At 48.6% G+C, this 22502-nt stretch overlaps 1 protein-coding gene across 2 annotated transcripts in view; it reads right to left on the reverse strand.

Moving 5' to 3' along the window:
* The window catches only part of MDGA2 (MAM domain containing glycosylphosphatidylinositol anchor 2), a 695817-nt gene that overhangs the window by 294274 nt on the left and 379041 nt on the right, over positions 1-22502 (reverse strand). For both annotated transcript variants that reach the window (XM_090034430.1, XM_090034431.1), the window contains exon 6: positions 20683-20952. In XM_090034430.1, coding sequence (XP_089890556.1) covers positions 20683-20952 — 270 coding nt within the window. The remainder of the gene's footprint in view (positions 1-20682; positions 20953-22502) is intronic.

Here is a 22502-nt window from a genome sequence, read left to right on the forward strand (position 1 = left end):
TCTAACCTCTCTACATGCATCTTGAAAGAGAACTGTGTTGATGAAACTGTTGGAAAATGCCAGTTGGTAGAAATTCATGTTATTAATGGAAACTTATCCCAATTTAGCTGCGGGGCAGAATTGTTGAGAGCTCCATACAAGTTGGTCAGTCATTATAGGATGAAGGAAGCCAATGTTTTCAGTCCCGCCACTGAAACACTCATAGCTCGATCATGGATCTGGGTCTTCTGCATCCATTCCAAGAGTGGGGCCTCCAGCTGTTGGTACGATTTCTCTCTTAGGGTTTTTCCCACTTAAAACAATCTCATTCATGGGGCTGGCGCCGCCCCCCCCGATAGCCAACACTGATGCTGTTGGTAGGGCTGGTGCCCCCCCGGCAAGGCCACTGCCGTTGGCAGCTTCTGCAGGTGCCCCCCCAGATTCAGGAAGCACCAGTTGCTCCTGATCTCAGTTTCACTATATGTTGCAGTAATAAAGCCTGCTCCTTTTAGCCAAAAAGGACAGAGATTGAGAGTGATGGTGGTTGTTCCCTCTGAACGTATCAGAGAAGTAATCACGGAGGGGACAGAAGAACCATTTAAATGAAAGCACAACCGGATGTAAGCTGCCTGCAAATAAATCATGACGACAGTAAAGAGAAGACCTCTACCCATCACAGCAGGGAGATCCTTGGAACAGTCTTCCAATAGGAGTGTTTGGGAGTAAAAAAAAACCCTAAGTAGCTTGCAGCAAACCTGACTGGTTTATGATTGAGTTCTGATATGGTTGCCTCCAACAGCTATGGCTCAATGGCTACTACTCCTATGATACAAAATACAACATATGGGACCTTGAATTTGTTTTTGAAAAAAGTTATTTCTTGCTTTTTAGCCCACCCAAAGGAGAATGCCTGGACTCTGCATTCACTGGATGCTGAAAAACATGTGCATGTGGATACATTAAAAAAAAAAAATTCAAAGCAAAGCAAGAAGAGCTAATTCCTGCCCAATGCAGAGTACTCCTAAGCCCCACTGCAACCAGGAGGTATCACAGGTGTTAGCACCGTGTGGATGCAGAATGTAAGTCTGTGCATACATAGTGGACACATCTACACATTCATTAATGCACCTTTGATACTGTGCATTCAGGTTAGCACTTCCTTTATAAAGTACTAACTCAATGCACAGTACCCCTGGCTTATGGTTATTTACTGATGCTTACTGTGCATTAGCCTAGTAACACTGTGCAGTGGCCACTAGCAAGGTCTGTGCTGTGACACACTACAGAGCAGTGTTATTAGGCTAATGCGCAGTAAGCATCTTGTGTAGTGGGACACGTCTACATGTGTCCAGAAATGTGTTCTGTAGCAATGTCAGTTAGGAGTGCGCGTATTTGCCAAGGGTCCCAACTTCCAGCAGGCATGAAAGTGGTACAAACAAAGAGTCTCTGGAGCTGCAACCCCCAGGGATGGCAGAAAGGAAAAGATCCCTTTCCCACTTGCAAAAAAAATTCCAAAACAAAAATAAAACTAAGCCTGTGAGAGGAGAATATATAGGTAGTGTCACAGAACTGTAGAAAATGAGGGTTGGGAGGGACATCAGAGTTCACATCCAGTCCAAAGCAGGACCAGCCCCAACTACATCATCCCAGCCAAGGCTTTGTCTACATGGGTCTTAAAAACCTCCAAGGATGGAGACTCCACCACCTCTCTGGGTAATCTGTTCCAGTGTTTTACTACTCTCCTTGCAAGAAAGTTTTTCCTAATATCCAACCTCAATTTCCCTTTCTGTAATTTGAGACTAAATGTGGCCTCGGCTACACCACAGTCCGATGGTTGTGAAATTGGCACCGAGGTTGGACCTAGAGAGTAGTGGTTGATGGCAGCGAGTCATTATGGCACTGGTCTGTGACCAGCGGCGTCCCCCGGGGCTCTGTCCTTGGACCAGGTCTCATCAACATCTTCATTAGCAATGCGGACACTGGTGACAGAAGCGCACTGGCCAAGTTCGCCGATGACACTAAACTTTGGGCGTAGCGTCCACACCTGAGGACAGGCTAGTGATCCAGGCTGACTCGGATAGGCTTAGTAAATGGGCAGACACAAACCTGATGATGTTTAATACTGATAAATGGTACTCCAGCTCAGGGGAAAAAAAACAACAAACCTGTGGCATTCTTACAGGCTCGGCAATGCTACGCGTGCTAGCACCACTGCTGAAAGACACTTGGGGGTCATGACTGACCACAAGATGAACATGAGCGTTCAATGTAATGCTGTGGCTAATAGCATGAGCAAAACGCTGCCTTGCACCCATAGATGCTTCTCAAGTAAATCCCAGGACATCATCCTACCACAGTACTCGGCCTTGGTGAGGCCGCAGCTGGAGTACTGCGTCCAGTTCTGGGCTCCACAATTCAAGAAGGACGTGGAGAAGATGGAGAGAGTCCAGAGGAGCCACGTGCATGATCAGAGGGCAGGAGAACAGGACTTATGAAGAGAGGTTGAGAGCCATGGGACTCTTCAGCCTGGAAAAGCGCAGGCTCAGGGGGGACCTGGTGGCTGCATATAAGTACATCAGGGGTGTGCATCAGGAATGGGGGAACGTCTGTTCACCAGGGCACCCCAAGGAAAAACAAGGACCAACAGTTAGAAACTCCTCCAAGACTATTTTAGGCTGGACATAACAAACAAAAAATCTTTACTGTCCAAGCCCCCGAGGCCTGGACTAGACTCCCTCCAGAAGTGGTGCAGGCACCTACTCTGGACTCATTTAAGAAACACCTGGATGCTGATCTTGCAGGGGTCCTTTGACCCTAGCTGACTTCCTGCCCCTGGGGCAGGGGTCAGGCCTTGATGATATCCGAGGTCACCTTCCAGCCCTAACGCCTATGAATTGCTCCTTGTCCTGTTGCTCTGTGCATCTTTAACATGGAAAGGAAGAATCATGGAAATGGATGCCATGTTGCCTCACTGCTTTCCAGATAGGCAGCACGTAACCCCCCCTGCAAGGACAACAGCGAGCTGCCAGGAAGATGATAATGCAGAGGGACAAATGGCACCCAGGCTCTTCAAATCCAGATCTCATCTTTGCATTGAACTGTGGAGTAATCACCTGGCTCTGGCATACGGGGGAGTCCTAGTGTGTGCTTTCTTTATCCCTGCTAACATTTTTCTACACTAGATTCCACCCCCCTTATAGTTTCCTACCTGTGATATCAAAATTACCACCGGCTGCTGGTATTTTAACCACTGTGGCATCTAAAGCCTTCTAAGCCAGCTCTCGGCTTCTGCTGCCAGCAGTGGGATTTTTTTTTTTTTTAAAGGTCAGTGGATAGTAAGGGGGGGAGGGTCTGTCTTGATAAAATAAGCACCTCTCCCTTCTCTCACTGTCAGTATTTCTTCATTTTTAAGCCAACTGTAGAAGCAACACATACAGCAACAATTATTCCTTTCAGTTGGACTTCCTTGTTTCTTCACCTCTTTTTAGAAGCGACCGGTATTTGTTCTAGGTAAACTGCAGCAGCAAATCTCATCAAATCATCCTTGCCCCCCTTAGTAACTGGAAAGGTGGATGCCAGTAATCCTGACTCTCTGCCTCTGTCTCCTTGAGCATCTTTCTGACAGTCAGCACAGTTTGTTCTGCTCCTCTGTTTAACCTTCAGCTCTTCAGATACGAGGTGGAACGCTTGGCAAAAGTTTCTGCACAAATGTAGCTTTTTTTCCCTCTCCCCTCCCCATTAAACACAGCTGATCGGGAAGTCCACCTTAGAGAAACAGATTTCAGATGATGTTGCGCAGATTCATGTGGGGAAGCCTCGAGGTCGCCCATGCACATGCAAGTTGCCATTAATCTTTGCTTTAAAAAGGGGAACAATGATATTAGATAAATGTTGGCAGGGTCATTTTAGCATTTGCTGGGGATGCAGTGATTCTCTTGCCTGGTGTGAATGACACACACACACACTCTCCATATTAGTAATGTGTATGTTCATGCCAGCCCTGTAAAGGATTGCTTTGGCTATCCTTTCCTCTGCCTTCTCTCATCCTTGGATGCCCTCCAGGAACATTACCTAGCACTTCTGCCCTTGCGTTGAAGGCAGTCACTAGCTTTTGCCCTTCACCAAAACCCAAAACAGACACACCAGCAGTGAAGAGGCAGGGAACTGTTCTTTGCTTCTTATACCTCCAGATTTCCAGAAGTCACTAGTAATTTGGGATATCCAGTCTGAGACACCTTAAACAAGACCTGGTTTTCAGAAAGCAACAAGCACCTGCACTCTCAGAACAGAGTCCCCTTCAGGCATCCCTGCATGGGCACGTAGATAGGGAGACGCATAACACAGCAAGACATTTTGCGCATCAAATCCAGCTGCAAGTTAAATCTTTGGCCAGTATCTTAAGTACTCACGTGCCCACTGATACAGTGATACTTAAGCAGGGTGCCACAGCACCCTAGAGATGCCATCAAGGGTGCTGCAAGGTGACACACAATGTCACCACTGTTAAGTGTGCACACATGATAAACCCGAGGATTTCAAACAGAAATCCACAGTGTTAAGAGCACTCTGAACACTTGTGAGCTGAATTTTTTTGCAACAGAAGTGCCCTTCTATTTTTCTGTAGTCAAAAAAAAAAAGTGAAAACGATGCACTGGTATTTTTCCGAGGGAATTTTTAAGTCTAACAAGGGGTGACTTGAGTCGGAAAATGGTGAGAACCACTGCTTTAGTACCTGAACACCTTCAGCGCGCTTACCCTCACAACACCTCCGTGCAGTGAGGCAGGGCCACTCACTTCAATTAAGGAAGGGGGCATCTCGCACAGAGTGATTCTGCGACCTGCCCAGGACGATGCAGGAAGCCAGTGGCTGCCCTGGCACATCTCTGTCCACCAAGTGCCAGCTGAACATGTTCACCCCTGGACCACCTTCCCTCTGAAAATCTGCATGTTTCAGTTTAGGTTTCACATCCATCAATGCCCTCCATCTACCTGGATGCCCTAACCAGTGGGCTACAGAGTGGCTGGCTTTCTCTTTGTCCAGTGAAACACCTAGCAGGTTACATGAAGTGGAATCACATCAACAACCCCAAGCTACCCTGCTGGTGGGGGCTCTCCCCAGGCATGTGCTTGACTGAGGTTCAAATCCGCACCCTGAACCTGGCAGAGAACAGTCTTAAGTACTCTGGAACATAAAAAGGGACAACTTAGGGGGATCTTGGAATTTTTTGCATGGCAAAGAAAACCATTTCTGCCTCTGTTGTAGTTATGAGCCCATGGGGATGCACGCCAAGAGGGGAAGGAAAAAGGCAGGGATCAGGAGCTGCTAAGGGTCTTGAAGAATGAACGTGCAATGTCAGAAAGCTTCGTCTACCACAGGCCAACCAGGTTTCACTACGTGTCTCATTCCCCTACTCAACTCTGCGCTGTTCCGGGTCTTCCAGCTGCAGGATGCTGCTGCGTTTGAGGCGTCACAGACAAGAAGGAAAACAGGCCATCAGAAAACAAGCCCCCCTCCCCTTTCTCCCCGAGCTTCGCTGCATGGATTCTGAAAACGAAAACGAAGCCATGAAGATGTCCCGAGGGAGCTCCCCACCCTGCTGCTGCTCTCAAGATCTTCAGGCACTGGCATGCTCAGAAGCAACAGGAGGAAGGACAGCATGTCCTCTAGGTAGCTTTGTGGCCTCATTCCCCAACTGACCCATGCCAAATGGAAGTGTTTAGGGGAGAGTGCAGGGGGCGAGGGGGGAAGAGAGGCTTGGTTTCCGGTGGCCCTCCTGCAAGTGCCATGGGACTGGTGAAGATGTGCACAGGTCTGGGGAGGAGAAGGCAAGGCAAGGAAGAGGGGAGGGGAGGGGAGGGGAGGGGAGGAAACGAGGGGAGGGAAAGGGAAGGGAAGGGAAAGAAGAACAGTAGCACCATGGGGTTCAATTGGGTCCTATTTAATATACCTCTGTATAATGTACACACACTCTAGCATCCATGCCCAGCCTCATACACAAGGGTGCTGGCCCTGACAGCAGAGCGGTGTAGGCATTTATCAACTCTCAGCTAAGCCTAGCCCTTCAGAAACAACAGCGGTGGGGTTGGCTCAACCGGATAAAGGCTAATTGCAGAATGTCACATACTACCAGCCTGCCAGGGTACTGGCTAGTAAGGGGGGGCTTTGTTCATCAAAACCTCGTCAGCAGTCTCTAAGCTATGAGGAGGCAGAGCTGGGCTGGAAGAATGAGATGCTACTGAATTCTCAGGTGGAGCAGATTAGGGCTTAAGGGTGAAGATAGTCTTGAATGGCCCTGCCAACGAGAAGGAAGCCATGTCCTCCTCCCTGGCTCATGCTTTGGTCAGGACTCCACCAGACCTTGCAGCAAGTTGCTTTGATGCGTCTTACTGCAGAGATGCAGCAGGAGAGGAAGGGAGAAGTAAAGCAACTTCACCAAGACAGAGTGAAAGATAATTGGGCAGGCAGTGGCATTGCTGAAAATGTGCGCGGAGCGATGCATCGCCCATGTGCCGCAGCTGCAATATTGGGCGGTGCTAACAGAAGCGTCATCTGCAAGGCACTCGGTGCTGGGGAGGCCTCAGCTGGAGCACGGTGGCCAGTTTTGGGCACTGTATTAGCATACAAATGCAGACAAGTAAAATAAAAAGGGTTGGGAAATTAAAGGGCTGGAAATTGGCACTGTGGAGAGATGCTTACGGAACTGGGTTTTTAGTCTGGAGGAAAAAAAAGATTAAGTGTTGCTGGTGGGGAGGAGCATAATGGCAGCTTGCAAATAGCTGAAATGCTGCTATGAAGGAGGGTGGAGAACTGCAGGAACATCAGACTGGAAGGGCGGCCTGGGCCAGCAGGTCCGATCCCCTGCATCATTAACTGAAACATTCCCAAAAATTACTGCTTCAAATTCTCCAGCATAACTATAAAAAACAATATCCAGAAAAGCCAAGAATACCCCCTTGCAGGCAGGAATAACAAAGCCACTTCCAGTACCCTGCCACTGTGATGACAGGACAGTTAATTCATATGTTAGTTAATACATGCTCAGACAATGCTAGGAAAAGGGCCCTGCCTCACAACACAGCGGAAGGCAAAAACCCTTCACAGTCCAAGCCAATTTAACCTAGGGGGAAAAATCCTTCCTCCCATCAAATCTGGGAAGCCTGAGCAGAAGAACAAGGACCTCTTAGTTCAGAACCTCTGGGTTTTTAGAACCAGGAGTATCAATGAACATCAGTCAAAATCCCTAGACTTAGCCAATGCCTTAAAGGAAGCCAAAAACGAAACTAGTAGCTTTTATAAAAGGAAAAACTCCTTCCTGGCCCTAGATGACAACTAGCAAAGCCCTGAAGCATAACATTGCCTGACACTCATCACACTGCCAGAGAGAGATGCTTATTCCACAATGGCTGGGGTGATGTAGCTGGGGCTGGTGCTGCTTGGAGCAGGGGGTTGGACTGGATGTGACCTCCTGAGCTCCCTTCCAACCCCATTTCTATGATGCTGTGAATGCAAGGACCAAGACCACCTGACTCAACATCACACATGCTACCCAATGTGCTCAAACTCCTTTGTCCTGCCGTACCATCCTTCCCAGAAACGTATTCTGTTCACTCTTTGCTAGATGCGTGTTTCTTGCCTTTAGCACTTTGCTTGGACGGTCACTGCAAACTTCACTTCCCTGAGACAAACCTTCTTGTTTCTAAACCAAACGTATCTGTATCCAGTTGTGTTTGCTATTTGATATTGTGCCAGGATAGCTTTTAGCCTACGAAGCTCTTTGCTTTCCCTAATATTCACCCCGTATGTGTACTTGTATAAATTGCACATATTTGCCTTTAATCTCTATTTTGCTCAACTAAGCAAGTCATGCTTCTTTAAACCTTCTTGTGTAAGGAAAGGTCTCCATTCCTGTCACCATCCTAGGGACCCTACTGTGAACACATGTCAGTTTAAGTTGATCCTTTTTGAACACTAGTGATCAGAACTGCACACAATATTTTAAATGACTTTAAAGTATCTTACCCAGGTCTTGTACAAGACCCCTAGTGCACATACCTCACCTAATGCTCCCTAAAATGGAGTTAGTTTTTTTATCACAACTACATTGTACTGGCAACTCATGCACGTTCCCCAAACAATCAATATAATATGCCGAAATCCCTCTTTTTCTCAGGTGTCTCCAGCCTATGCACTTCCATCTCACAGATGAATTCCCTATTTTCGTTCTATAATTGCATGGTTTTCAATTGTTCTCTCCTGCTATAGAAGTCAGGGCTTACAGCAATGGAGGTAAACATCAGGAAATAAAAACCAGAAACAATATCAAGAAAAACTGCTTGACTTCAAGAGCAGAAGAGAGAACAAGCTGCCTGAGGAAGTTGTGGAGTCTCCCTCCTTCTTTGGATCTTTCAAGAACTTGTACAGACATTTGTCTGGGATGGTTTAAATTGCAACCTTGCATTTGTACAGGGGGTTGGGCTAGACCACCCTTGAGGCCTCTTTCAACCCTATTATTGTGTCCAGGAAGCAAAGGCAGGATGGATTTGGTGACTCTCTCATGGAGCTAGAACATGGAAGGGGTAGAGACAGTCATCCTATGTCCACAGCGGAGCATGGAGAATCAAACATCTAATTCTCTTGATAAATGAACATGTAAACAGCCTGGAAGCAACATCATCTTCCTCTTATTTCCTACAAGGATAATGGTATTAAATCCATGCCCCGTATCTTCCACTTCAACAACTCATGTCATGAGAGGATGGTCTTGTACCGCAGGCTCTAAAGGTGAATGGGAAGACGTGGGCCTCATTTCCAGCTAAGTTACAGACTTGTTCTGTGACCTTGCATGACTCACATAAGATCGTATTTCCAGAAGAGCCTGGCAGCTTTTAGTGATGTCGACAGGAAAGACTGAGAATGGATTCCTTCCAAAAAGGTCTTTGTGGGATTTTCTGCATTGCTTCAGTGCTGCACCTGGCAACCTTCACCTGCCTACTTCCAATCTGCATGCACAAACCCTTGGACAACATAGGTGCATTTGTGGCACCTAGAATTAGTGTCCAGAAGCTCTCCATGTCCAACGGGCTTGTTTGTGATTTCTCGGTGACAGTCAAAATGAACTGTCTAGTCCCTTGGTGGCATTTATCCCAAATGGGAGGTGTGTTTCATGGCTGTGATCCTCAGATATGGCACAAAGCCCACCACAGAGCTAGAATGCATCTCCACCCTCCAGCTGTATCTGTGAAGGGGGCGGGGATTCCTGGTTATAATCCTTATGTTCTGGTTATATCCCAGGATCTAAGTAATAAATTAAGTGGACCCAAACTTAGTGAGCTTCTGACCTCAGCTTTTTTGCCCAGTTTGAAGCAGCCCTATGTTCAGTTAAAGCTATTTGGTAATAGAGTCCACCTTCTGCCTATTTTCTGTTAGCCTGGAAGAAGCATGGTCATCTGAAGATTTAAGGGATAAAAGACACTTGCACACAATTTCTACACAGATCCAGGGTTACAGGAGACAAGGCAGGTGCACCTTTTTTTCTTTTTTCATAGTTTCATAGTTGGTTGGGTCAGAAGGGACCTGAGCAGATCATCGAGTCCGACCCCCTGCCACGGCAGGAAAGAGCACTGGGGTCAAACAACCCCAGCAAGATGTTCATCTAACCTCCTCTTAATGCCCCCCAAGGTAGGAGCCTGCACCACTTCCCTTGGAAGTTGGCTCCAGATCCTAGCCACCCTGACCGGAAAGAGTCGCGCCTCCTGATATCTAACCTAAACCTGCCCTCTGCCAGCTTGTGACCGCTATTCCTGGTCACTCCTGGCGGTGCTCGGGGGAACAGGGACTCCCCCAGTGCCTGATGGTCCCCTCGGACTAGTTTGAAACAGGCCACGAGATCCCCCTCGGCCTTCTCTTGTGGAGGCGGAACAGGTTCAGGTCCCGTCGCCTCTCCTCGTAGGGCCTGCCCTGCTGCCCCTGACCATGCGAGTGGCCTCCTCCAGCCCTTCTCCATGTTGTCCACATCCCTCCTGAAGTGCGGCACCAATTTCATTCAAGAAATGTTGAATACCCAAACATAACAGGGAAATAGACAATCGTTACCTTTTCTTAAGGGAGAATCTTTTGCTCTCCCTTAAGAAAAGGTATCTTTTTTCCATTTGTTAAATTATTCCCTTTATTCATTAGAAGGTCATGAACTACCAAAACAGTGTTAAAGAGTGAAGAAAGAAGTAACGATTTTCACCCAAACAGAAAGCAATTTATAGCTGTGAACAAACACAAGCGCACAGCTGCGGATAGCTTAAAAAAATGGCCGATCAGGTGAAAATCTGAGCTCTCATAGCATAAGAGGTCAAATGAAGATGTTTCAAAACAGAACATCTTCTGTAACTTCTGTCTGTGCTGCCTGCTAGCCTCGAGCTGTTTTCAGAATGGGAGGGGGGAAGGGAGCAAAGGGAGTTCAATCTGGTGGGGGGGTTCAGCCCCGGCGGGGGGTGGGGCAGATGTAGTGGAGCCCCCCCAAGGTGTGGGGCGGGGCTCCAGTGCACCCACCCCACCCTCCACAGCTGGCTGGGGAAGCCCTAGCTCCTTCTGCTCCCTTTCCTCCCCCCATTCTGCAACAGGGACAGGCTGGGAGAGAGGAAGCGCCATTACTAGGGGAAACCAGCTGCAGGCTTGCACCCGGCAGCTAGATCCCCCTCCCCGCTGGAACCAAAGCAAACTTCATGTGGTCTGGGGGATCGTTGCAACTCAAAACCTGTAAAGCCTTCTCAGTGACAGCAGGGAGCTGCACTTCTGTTTACGCCCAAAGCAAGGAAGGCTCCTCCACTCCTATGAAGGAAAGATGTCTCAGCTGGAGCTCAGTTTCTACTGTATACCCAAAATCGTCTCACTCCAAAACTTTGCCCAGGAAATTTCTCATGTTCCTGGCCAGCCCCTGTATGGTGAATAGTCACAGGGGATTTGGGATCAGTTTTCCTGGAGAGTTACCTGAACAAGGCTTGATACCTGAGGGACAGTGTATTCATGAAAGTTTCTTGGAGTTTCCTGACTGACCATGGAGGAAACAAGCCTAAATCCCCACATACTTTTTTATTAGAAGTCCTTACATGAAGCTATTTCAGTGGTCATTACATGAACTCAATTATAAGGGTCAAGGGAGAAGGAAGTGGAGGATGCTGCTGCTGCAAACACACACGGACAACTTAAAGACCTCAACCTACAGAAGGCACTTGGACAGAAAATGCTCACCATTAGAGTTGGTTAATGGCCAATTCTGCTGAAATTAGATTTTCCTTTTTGACCCAAACCGCCTATTAGCATAATATTATCTTGAAGGAATTAAATATTCTGCAGTAACGGCAGGCGGATTGGAACAAGCCATTAATGGCATTCTTAAGAACGTCTGCATTTCACTGCATTCGTCAATAAGTGGTGATTGCCAGGTAAACAGCACATGGAGTTGTCACGGGGGCAGCTGCTCCGACAGTAAAACTGTGATTCAACAAGTCATTTATTTGCCTCTAGTGAGCTCTTGTTCAGAACAAAAGGGGAGAGTGAAAGATATTGCTTATATCTGTGCCTCTTAAGGAATGACATTGCAGTACTCAGTATAACGTCTCTTTATCATCTCAGCAAAAATTTCATTAGCATTATCTGACTGCTTTAAGGGAATGGCACTAGCAGGAAAGCTTGGCAGTAGAAAAACAAAGAAAGCTGACTCGGTTGGCTTACAACTCGGCTAAAAGAAAAATCTCAACATAGTCGAAGAACGGTACCTTATCTTAACAGGAGTCTTTTAAACTCGAGGCTGATGCTCTATGTGAGGATCTGTCTTCTCATTAAACTCGTTACAATATCCATCGATTCTCGAGGTGGGTATACACACCCACAGGGAGGAACAAATGCATTGTTTTTCTTGCGCAGCTATTACAAATACTCGTAATTTCAGGGACCAAGGCTTCAGGATGATTTTTAGGGTTCTCAGGAGAGGAAAAAATGTGTCAAGGGGATCAAAGCCGTGACTGAACCACCAGACTCAGTGTTCTCAGTGCACGTACATCGTTCCACAGTAGGCGCATGTGGAAAAAAAAGCGAGGGGAACTGCCAACAAAGGGAAAACTGGGAAACACATTTCCTTGTTACAGAGGCACAAGAAAACCCGCAAGCCAAAATCTGTGAAGTAACGAAGGGGAAGAACTGCTTAGAGACTCTTTCTACTCACACATTCATTGAGCTGGGAGTCACAGCAGTTTAAGCTATCTCGATTCAACGGACAGAAAATAGGGGAAATTACCTGGCACCTGCCTAAATGCATTCATATGCATCACTTGTCTCATGAGCACTTCTCTGGTCCCCAGGAGCACAGGGCCTCAGTAACTTACTGAGATACAGGCTTGGCCAACTTCATACACAAAGTCCATAGCAGAAGATGACAATGGGCTTACTTCTACTACGTCCCCAACCACCATCCTAATCTCAGGACTATGCTCCCTTGCCTTGACTTTACCTCCCTTGTTTACCTACTCTGAAATCTGCCTGCCTAGATGCTCAGTGATGTGGGACTAGGACAAAATGGGTCATTTTTACGAGAGACCTACACCCTACTAGTTGAAAGGCATCATATTTCAAGTTGCAGCAAGGGAAGTTTAGGTTAGATCTTAAGAAAAAAATATTTCTCAGTAGGAAGGCAGTGAAGCTCTGAAACAGGTTACCCAGAGAGCCCAGAGAGGCGGGTCACTTTCCATCCTTGCGGGTTTTTAAGGCCTGACTAGACAAAGCCTTCACTGGGATGACATAGTTGGGGCTGGTCTTGCCTTGAGCAGGGGGTTGGACTAGATGTGACCTCCTGAGGTCCCTTCAGCCCTCATTTTCTATGATTCTGTTCTTAAATCAACTTTTCAAGAGGGGTGCAGGTGACATTTGCAACAGTGGCTTCTAAAGTCTCGATAGGTCTAGAAGGACAAGAATAAAACCATAAAGGTGGCTGTTAAATGCCATTAGATGAGGAAGGGCACAGTGCGAGAGCAAAAAGCTTGCTGAACAACTCTCTCAGCTATAGAGTTGGCTCAATGAAAGATAACGACAGGAAAAGCCTTGTTTCTCACATTTCTTGGATTGAAGCTGCAACACTGACCCAACCCTATTAGATGAGAAGAAAATGTTGAAAACCAAGACAAGGGAAGTACTACAAATGAAGGTTCAATTACTGTTTTTATGCAAATATAAGGCAACGCCCCAATAATTGGATTCTATATGTAGAAAATTTATAAATTTGTTACAGTTTTCCAGGTACAGCTTCTAATTATTGGAGGTTTGCCTTGAATTTGTCCCCCTCTCACTGCTACAGTAGGGAAAATAAATGTATGGGGATGGTGGGGGGGGGGGAGAGGGGAAGTTAGGTAGCCCCTTGGTTCTCTGTTAACCCCCAACATTTTCCTTTAGGAGCCCATTTCCCCTCTCCATATTATCAGACCCTGTGCTCCCTGAGTATATGGAAGTGAGGAGCACATTAGAAAACAAAAACCTTGACGTTAAACATGGCTGTAGCATTTTATATATAGTACCCATGCACTTAGTGCATCCGGAATTGATGCACGGTGCCTGATTTTGAAACGGTTGTAGGTTTTAGCCCAGGTGACTCCATAAATACATTTTAAGAGGCAGAAAGAAGTGGCCATTTTTGCCTGATCTGGCCACAGAAAGCAGCTCATAGCTGTCACCAAACACAAGTGCACAGCTGCAAACAGCTTCCAAATGGCTGACTGGGTGAAAATCTAACCACTCATTGCATGAGGTATCAGAGGAAGATGTTACAAAATGTAGCATTTTTTGTAATTTGTGTCTGAAGAGCTCCCAGCTTCTCACTGTTTTCAGACTCGGAGGGGCAAAAGGGAGCAGAGGGAGTTCTGTCTGGGGGGGTTTCAGCTCCCCCAGGAGGGTAGGGCAGGTGTAATGTAGCCCCTGCAAGGTGGGAGGGGGATCCAATTCACACACCCCAACCTTCATCATCAGCTGGGGAGCCCCAAGAAAGAGCTTCCTTGGCTGCCTTTCCCCGCTCCCATTCTGAAAGCAGCAAGCGCTGGCAGAGAGCCCTGGCCCTTTCTATGGGACTTGGCTGCTGGTCTTAAGTCTGCTACTAGATTCCCCTTCCCCCTGGAAAAAGCAGGGAACTTCTGGTTGCTTTGGGCTAACGCTGTAACTCAGAATGCTTTGTAAAAATCGTTCTGATTTACAGCTGGGAGCTACACTTCTATCTGCACCTTTAAGCAGCATGTCTGTACCTACTTATATAGAGTATAAACCATGCAAGATATTAGTTCAAAGCCAAAGGCTTATGATTTACCACACAGTTCATTGGGCTGAGCCCCACCAGAGTCGACAGTATGTCAAGCCATGGTTACCCCATAGCTCATCACTGCTCAGTATGTGTTTCCAGATACTCTTCACAAAGGTACAAGTCCTAGTTAGCCCCCGACTCAGGACTGGAGCTGGGTGTTCTTGTCAAGTCCTGGGATTCTCGAAAATTTTATATGCAGATAAGACACAAGGCAACCTGGCCCAGCTCCACCTCATGGAGGGCAGGGCCACAATAATCATATGCACCAGGCTGAGAGAGAAGGGCAACAAAGGGATTCTGGGTGAACTGTTTAGGGCCCTATTTTGTGATGTTTGCCAGGCATTAAAGGTTACTGTTAAGAAACAGGAATGATTGGGAATGGGAAAGAAAGACTCAGCTCAGCTGTGGGAATGAAGATGTCAAAATTAATGCAATGTTGTGGCTCACCTTGACCTGGGAAAAAGAGTTGGCAGTGAGGAAGACTGCACTTAATGGGCACTACCCTATGTCTTATTTAGATGTGTTGCATTAATTAATTAAAAGGGGAGGGGAGCCAGGTGTCCAAGGAGAGTGGTTGCTCCTTAAGGAGACGATCCTCCAACCCCAAAGGAAGGTAATCCCAACGAGGATCAAAGGGAGCAGGAGAGCACACAAGCCTCTGTGGCTCACCAAAAGCATCCGGGAATGTCTCCTTGCTAAAAAGGAGGCTTACACCCAATGGAAAGAAGGGGTCATCACCAGGGACGACTATTCTGTAGTTGCTCAGGGATGTAGGGGGGTAGTTAGGAAGGCCAAGGCAGAGATGGAACTGGGACTAGCTTCCCAGATTAAGGACAATAAGAAATCCTTTTTTAAATACATAGGGGGTAAAAAGAAGGTCCCGGGTAATGTGGGGCCCTTGTGGGACGCGATGGGAAATTTGGTCGTCACACCAGACAGCAAGGCTAACATGTTTAACGATTTCTTCGCCTCTGTCTTCCTAAGAAGGGACCAGAACACCCACCTCCCTGCTGGGCCCCCCTCGGGCCCTGGGGAAGGCACACCTAGGCCACGGGTTAGTGAGGATTTAGTTAGGGAGCTTCTGGAGGTGTTGGACACATTTAAGTCAGCCGGTCCAGACGATCTCCACCCTAGAGTTCTAAAGGAACTGGCCGAGGTCATTGCAAGTCCCCTGGCATGGCTTTACGAGCATTCATGGTGCTCTGGTGAAGTACCGGAGGACTGGAAGAGGGCCAACGTGGTTCCCATCTTCAAAAAAGGCAGGAAGGAGGACCCGGGAAACTATAGGCCAGTTAGTCTTACCTCGATCCTAGGCAAGCTGTTTGAGAAAATTATGCTGGCACACATCCAGGAGGGGCCAGCAGGGGAGGTCATGCTTAGGGGCAACCAACACGGGTTCATCAGTGGCAGGTCCTGTCAGATCAACCCTGTGGCCTTTTACGATCAGATCACCAGATCATTAGATGCAGGGGTAGCAGTGGATATAATCTTCCTGGTTCTCATTAAGAAACTGGGGGGCTGTGGTGTAGACACCCACACAGTCAAATGGGTCGCCAACTGGCTGGAGGGCCGCACCCAGAGGGTGGTAGTGGATGGGTCCTTCTCAACCTGGAAGGACGTGGGCAGTGGGGGTCCGCAGGGCTCGGTCCTCGGGCCCACACTGTTCAACATCTTCATCAGTGATTTGGATGAGGGTGTAAAAAGCACCCTGTTCAAATTTGCTGATGACACTAAGATGTGGGGGGACGTGGGCACACTGGAAGGATGCAACAGGCTACAATCAGACCCAGACAGGTTACAAGGGTGGGCAGATGAGAATAGGATGGGTTTCAACACAGACAAGTGCAAGGTGCTGCACCTGGGGAGGAACAACCGGCACCATACCTACAGGTTGGGGAACTCCCCTCTTGTCAGCATGGAGGCGGAAAGGGATCTGGGGGTCATCATTGACTCCAAGATGAACACGGGCTGGCAGTGTGGGGAGGCAGTAAGGAAGGCTGACTGCACCTTGTCGTGCATCCACAGATGCATCTCGAGCAGGTCCAGGGAGGTGATCCTCCCCCTCTATGCGGCACTGGTCAGGCCGCAGCTGGAGTACTGTGTCCAGTTCTGAGCGCAGCACTTCAAGAGGGACGTTGACAGCATGGAGAGGGTCCAGAGGACGCCGCTTGTTTGATCAGGGGACAAGAGGGCAGGCCCTACGAGGAGAGGCTGCGGGACCTGAACCTGTTCAGCCTCCAAAAGAGAAGGCCGAGGGGGATCTTGTGGTCTGTTATAAACTAGTCAGGGGGGACCAGCAGGCACTGGGGGAGTCTCTGTTCCCCCGAGCACCGCCAGGAGTGACCAGGAATAACGGTCACAAGCTGGCAGAGGGCAGGTTTAGGTTAGATATGAGGAGGCGCAACTTCACGGTCAGGGTGGCTAGGGTCTGGAACCAACTTCCAAGCGAAGTGGTGCAGGCTCCTGCCCTGGGGGTGTTTAAGAGGAAGTTAGATGAACATCTTGCCGGGGTCGTTTTTCCTGCCGTGGCAGGGGGTCGGACTTGATGATCTGCTCAGGTCCCTTCTGACCCTAGAAACAATGAAACTATGAATTAATCTGTCCTTGTGATAAGTCTCTATTAGCATTTTTGTGTGATTCAGGATGTGCTTTGCAGTCATGTTCAGTCCTGACTCCATTCAATCAACTTCGTAATTGGTTTCTGTTGCTGAACACATGCTGCTTTTGCCAGCAGTTTGATGATAGACACTGTAGTTAGTGAGACTCCCTTGTATGTGGTAATAAGATGAGGGCTTTTTTTCTCTCTGCCAAGCAGGGGGAGGGAGAGACCTCATCATGTATTTGTGTAAATACAGTACCATCACCAGAAACAGACAGTAAGGACATGGGATCTAGGTAACCAGATAAAAATCTGGTTAGTTTTGAAATGAGTTTGAGGTCCAACACCTGCCCCTGAGTCCCTGTGGTTTAACTTTCAGATTTTCATGTTTTCTGTAAATGCCTAGTGTATTCAGCTGTTGCATGGAAAATCCCAGCGTAGCAGAGCACTAGGGTGCTCGCTACTAGCAACAGTAATAAGGACAGCTGCCAATCGATAGGGCAGCACAGATGAGGGTTGCCAGGGCAACTAATGTTGGTCAGTTGGCTAGAAGAGGGCAGGGCCGGGCCTTTATAAACAGCCCAGGCCGGAGCCTAGCTAGCAGTTCCCTTCTGGCTGCCGCAGGAGCAGGACCTCTGCGAGGTAGCCGAGCAGGCCGAGTCGATGGTTGCCCTGACCGGTGGCAATGATGCAGGCAAGTGAACCCTATAAGAGGCCGTGACTAAGGAGCCGAGTGAGTGTTGGGTTATAAGCCACACTCAACGCTTCTTGTGTTTGCGTTATAGGCGTTGGGCTCTTGGTTTAGTTATGGTTGTACCAGAGGACCGGGTGAGGCTGTAGGGGTGTGAGGAGGCCTCACGGGAGCTCCCCAGTAATCTGGGGCCCCGGGTGCCCAGTAGTGGCACAGGGAGTGGTGCCAGTGGGGCACAGCTGTTTGCGCCGGAGAGGCGCGGTGTGCGGGGTTTCGGACCCCAGCCCGTGAGGGTGGTATTTTGCCCAGCGGGGCAAGCGACCCAGGAAAGGGTCAAGGGGCCAGGCACGGCTGTGGCCATCTGAGCCCCAGAGGGGGGCAACGAGTGCGAGGAAGACCCCAGAGGGGGGCAACGAGCGCGAGAGGCACGGCACAGGCCCCAGAGGGGGCGAGGGTGAGGGCTCAGCTTTGTTTGGGGGCATGTTGGCCGAGCCCTAGAGCAAAAAAGGGGGCAGCGAAGAGCCCTGGAGCTAGCGGGGTATCCCGACCCCAGCCCAGCGGGGCAGTATCGGGAGTAAAGCCCGAGTAAGGTGTGAGACCCCAAAGGAGGATTAGGGGGCCAGGCACGGCTACGGCCACCTGAGCCCCGACCGCGGGAAGCGCGGCACAGGCCCCAGAGAGGGTGAGGGAAGCGCGAGCAGCGCGGCACAGGCCCCAGCGAGGGCCGAGCAGAACAGAGCTCGGCAGAGCTGTACAGAGGCCCAGGTGGGGCGAGTAGGCCCGGTGAAGGGCGAGAGGGGAACAGAGGCCCAGGTGGGGCGAGTAGGCCCGATGGAGGGCGAGAGGGGAACAGAGGCCCAGGTGGGGCGAATATATGCCGGGAGAACGTCCGGTAGAGCTGCGAGGCTTGGGGTGTGCTAAAGGGGAGGTTTGGAGGCACGCATTAGCCCTTAAAGGCGGGGGTGCACTGAGGTACCCCATACAGAGCAGGGGCAGTTCAACTTGCGCTGTGTCTTAAGAGATAAAGGAAGCCTCCCTAATTGAACCAATTACCATCAAAGACGTGGCGGGCGAGGATATGAGGGTGCTGGATCAGCTACGGTGACACAGCAGGGGGCGCTAGCGGGATCACGGCCGCCCCTGCACCCACTCCATGACACCCAGCAAACAAAAAGAAAGAACGAATGCACAGGAGAAGCCATGAGACTGATAATATGCAAAGGACTATGCAATGCCCACAAAAACAAAGCAAAAAACCTCAGAAATATTGCCCACTACTATTTCAACAGCATAAATCTCAGATGTAACATGTAGCAAAGGAAACTCAAATGCTGATAGACAGGTGATATTTTTTTCTAAGCTAGCTCTTTCCTTTTAACACACACACCCATGCACATCTGTGCACATGCACACACCCTGCTTTCATCACACGGAGTTAGCAATGTACCAAGCTTGGAAGTCAGCTGTGTCTTCTCTGCGGTTTGCTGTGGTGCTCTCTTTCCTCACCTCACTGTGTGAAGAATTACTTGAGCCATCACATTTTTTTTAAAGAAAGCTCAGATAGGTTTAAAATAATTTGATAGGCATCCAGAACCTCAAAGTCATGGGCTTCTAGAAATTTAAAAAAAAAATACATAAGCATACTAATATGATGATGCCATGACTCATGAAATTTTTTTCTGAGGGGGGCCATGAACTCATTTTCTCCTTCTGGGCTTAATGGTGCCTTCTGTTGGGTCAGTTAAAATAACAACTTTTGTTTGTATGGGAAGTCTTTCTTTTCTCCTTATTTATAGCAAATCTGCATTTCACACCCACCCTCCTTCACCCAATCTTATTGCTGTTTTAAATCACTGTGAATTAACATTGATGCTGCATTCTCGAAATGACACAGTGGCATTGCACCTCGATAATAAACCCTTTCAGCCAAATGTTGAGAACTTCAAATAGAAAGATAATATTATAAGTAAAGCTGTTGCAAGAGGCCAAGAAATTCCTACAAACTTGGCGTGATGCTATGCTGTCTCACTGACCGTCCTCCCAGAAATAGACACTAATTCATCCTCCTACTGAAAAGTATAATATGTTGGGCAATAAGGAGTGCACAGAGGTTATGGCTCTCATAAAATAATCACACCACTACTCCTTATACAGCAGATTCTCCCGAGTAGGATTAATCACAAGTTATTAAGAGTGCCCACTGTGTGGGAGTTTATGTTTCAGTACCAGTGGCAGATTAGATTACAGAAAATTTAGTTTCAGATGAACTATTCAGTTCAGGTAGATTAATTCACACTGCTGGTGCTTACCAGCCGGTGGAGCTCTCCTTTCCGACTCTCTCTCTAGTGATTCGAGGCCCTTACCAAAAGCCACAAACAACTGGGCAGATTTTGTCTTCACCTAGCAGCAGTTATTCTGTATATAATCTCTCCTAGATCCTTATTGGAGAATGATGTTTAATCCAGGTCTGGATTAAATTATCAATGCTAAAATGCCAGAGGCCCCAGGATCTTCACTCGTGTGATTACATCTGGGTCCTGGATTTAAGAAAGAGTATGATGCATTTCCAGTCCTCAGGGCCACAAAGACAAGCTTAGAAGCAGTGATGTTGTCTTGTCAGCAGAGACCCTAAATGCCTGCAAAGACCCCACATCAAGTGTTCAGAGGAGCAAGAGAAGTATGCCATATGTCTCTGCTTCAGAGAGCACTGCCACAGACACCACAGAAGAGGACTGTGTGTCTGAGAAATGCTGAGCAAGTCTAGCCCACCCAGAGGTAGCAGTGGTTCCCCCATTGCTATTTCTCCTTCTAGAGGTTGGCAGAAAAAGGAGAATCCACAGGGACTACTTCTAGACCCGAGACAAGGTCCTTAAAGTTGTTTCCATGCCAGGTAGGAGCGAGAGCCGGTTCCATGTCACCACTGCTTCAATCCCATACTGATAAAACCATTATCTTATGATAACTGCCCAGCAACCTATGTGGCCTTGCAGGGCACAGGTAGCAAGGCAGCTGCCCTGCCTCAGCAGGTCCCAAGTGAGTTAACCCTCGAAGGAGAAAACGGAGCGCTTTCACGCCAGGCTTACCTCTTACAATGATGTTGGTGGACTTTTTTGCGGGGTTGCCCACGTTATTATTGGCGATGCAGCTATAGGTGCCAGCGTCTTCTGAAGCGATGGCGGGTATCGTTAAGGTCCCACCGTTCAGGACGATTTTCTCAGGCAAGACCCCGATGGATCTCACCCACGTGAGGCTGGGAGCCGGTTCTCCTCCCGTCGTCACGCAGACTAACGTAATGGCCTCCCCAGGGTTCACCACAATAGGGTCATCCACCAGGAGCTTGATCGATGGAGAGGCTGGAAAACAGGTGGACAAGAAACAGGTTGCACATGAGGGGAGATGGCATTGCTCACTCCACGAGTGCCTAAAATTCAGGCTGCCAGGCGTTTTCCATGATTACAGCCTGCTTTCAGTAGCTTGGCACTGCCAAACTGAGGGCTGACTAATACTCATGTTGAGTTTGTATTTTTATGGTTGATTCTCAGAGGAGTGGCTGCGATGGACAATTTGAAAAGGTTTCCCCACCTTCCAAAACTCCCCTCCCATGCCATTGGTGCAATCTGGGTCTCCAAGGCAAGGCATACTCCTTGTTAACCTTCCCCGTGTGACCAGCCATGGGAAAAAGCTGCTAATCAACCAAGGTGAGAGCCCATGAGTTAAAACGAGGCTGGATCTGTGTCTTGCTGTTCACTCTAGACACGTCTGTCAAAAGCAATCCTTGCAGAGAATGGCATGAGTTACTGATACTGGGCCAAGGAATGGCAGGTCCACACAGGGGAAAAGTCCTATATGCTGGACAACCTCAGCAACAGCCACAGTAAGTCTGGACTTCAAAGAAATACCTGCAGTTGCTAGACTAGATAGGTAGAAAACAGCACTTCAGCTCAAACAGAGAGCTTTTTCAGTAAGTCAGAGCTTGAATCTGGCCACTGTGATTTCACTTCTCTTGTTCTCTAATGCCATTCAGAGACAGAGCTGCAACAACTCACAGTACACCTGAGACATAATCTGGGGCTTCTGGCTTCTCCCCTAACTCAGAGAATCCTAGAAAATGAGGGTTGAAGGGGCCTCGGGAGGTCACAGCTAGCCCACCCCCTGCTCCAAGCAAGACCAGCCCCAACTACATCATCCCAGACAAGGCTTTGTCAAGCCGGGCCTTAAAAGCCTCCAAGGGTGGTCATTAGAAAACCTCTCTGGGTAACCTGTTCCAGTGCTTTACTACCCTCCTTGAGAGAAGATTTTTCCTAATATCTAACCTCAACTTCCCTTGCTGCAGCCTGAGCCCATTGCTCCTTGTCCTGTCATCTGCCCCCACTGGGAACAGCCCAGCTCCATCCTTTTTGCAGCCCCCCGGCAGGGCTGCTATCAAATCCCCCCTCGGTCTTCTCTTTTGCAGACTAAATCAGCCAAGTTCCCTCAGCCTCTCCTCACCAGTCCTGCTCCCCAGCCCTCATACCATTTCCACTGCCCTCCACTGGACTCTCTCCAGCTTGTCCGCATCCTTTCTGCAGTGGGGGGCCCAAAACTGAACACAGGACTCCAGATGTGATCTCCCCAGTGCTGAATAGAGGGAAGAATCACCTCCCCTGTATTCAGCAATGCTCCTACCAATGCAGCCCAGGATACTATTACCCTTCTCGACAACAAGGGCACACTGCTGGCTCATGCTCAGCCTTTTGCCCATTGTTCCCCCACCTCCTCTTCTGCAGAGCTGCTGCCCAGCCAGTCACCCCCAGCCCACACTGGTGCATGGGGTTGCTCCATCTGAAGTTCAGGAACAACCCCACTGTCTCCCCTTGTCAATGAAAGGACCATCTCTGACTGTTCTCAACCAGGGGATAAACTT

The sequence above is a fragment of the Crocodylus siamensis genome, chromosome 2 (genome assembly GCF_052110815.1).
Source record: "Crocodylus siamensis isolate JL-2025a chromosome 2, ASM5211081v1, whole genome shotgun sequence".
NCBI lineage: Eukaryota > Metazoa > Chordata > Crocodylia > Crocodylidae > Crocodylus > Crocodylus siamensis.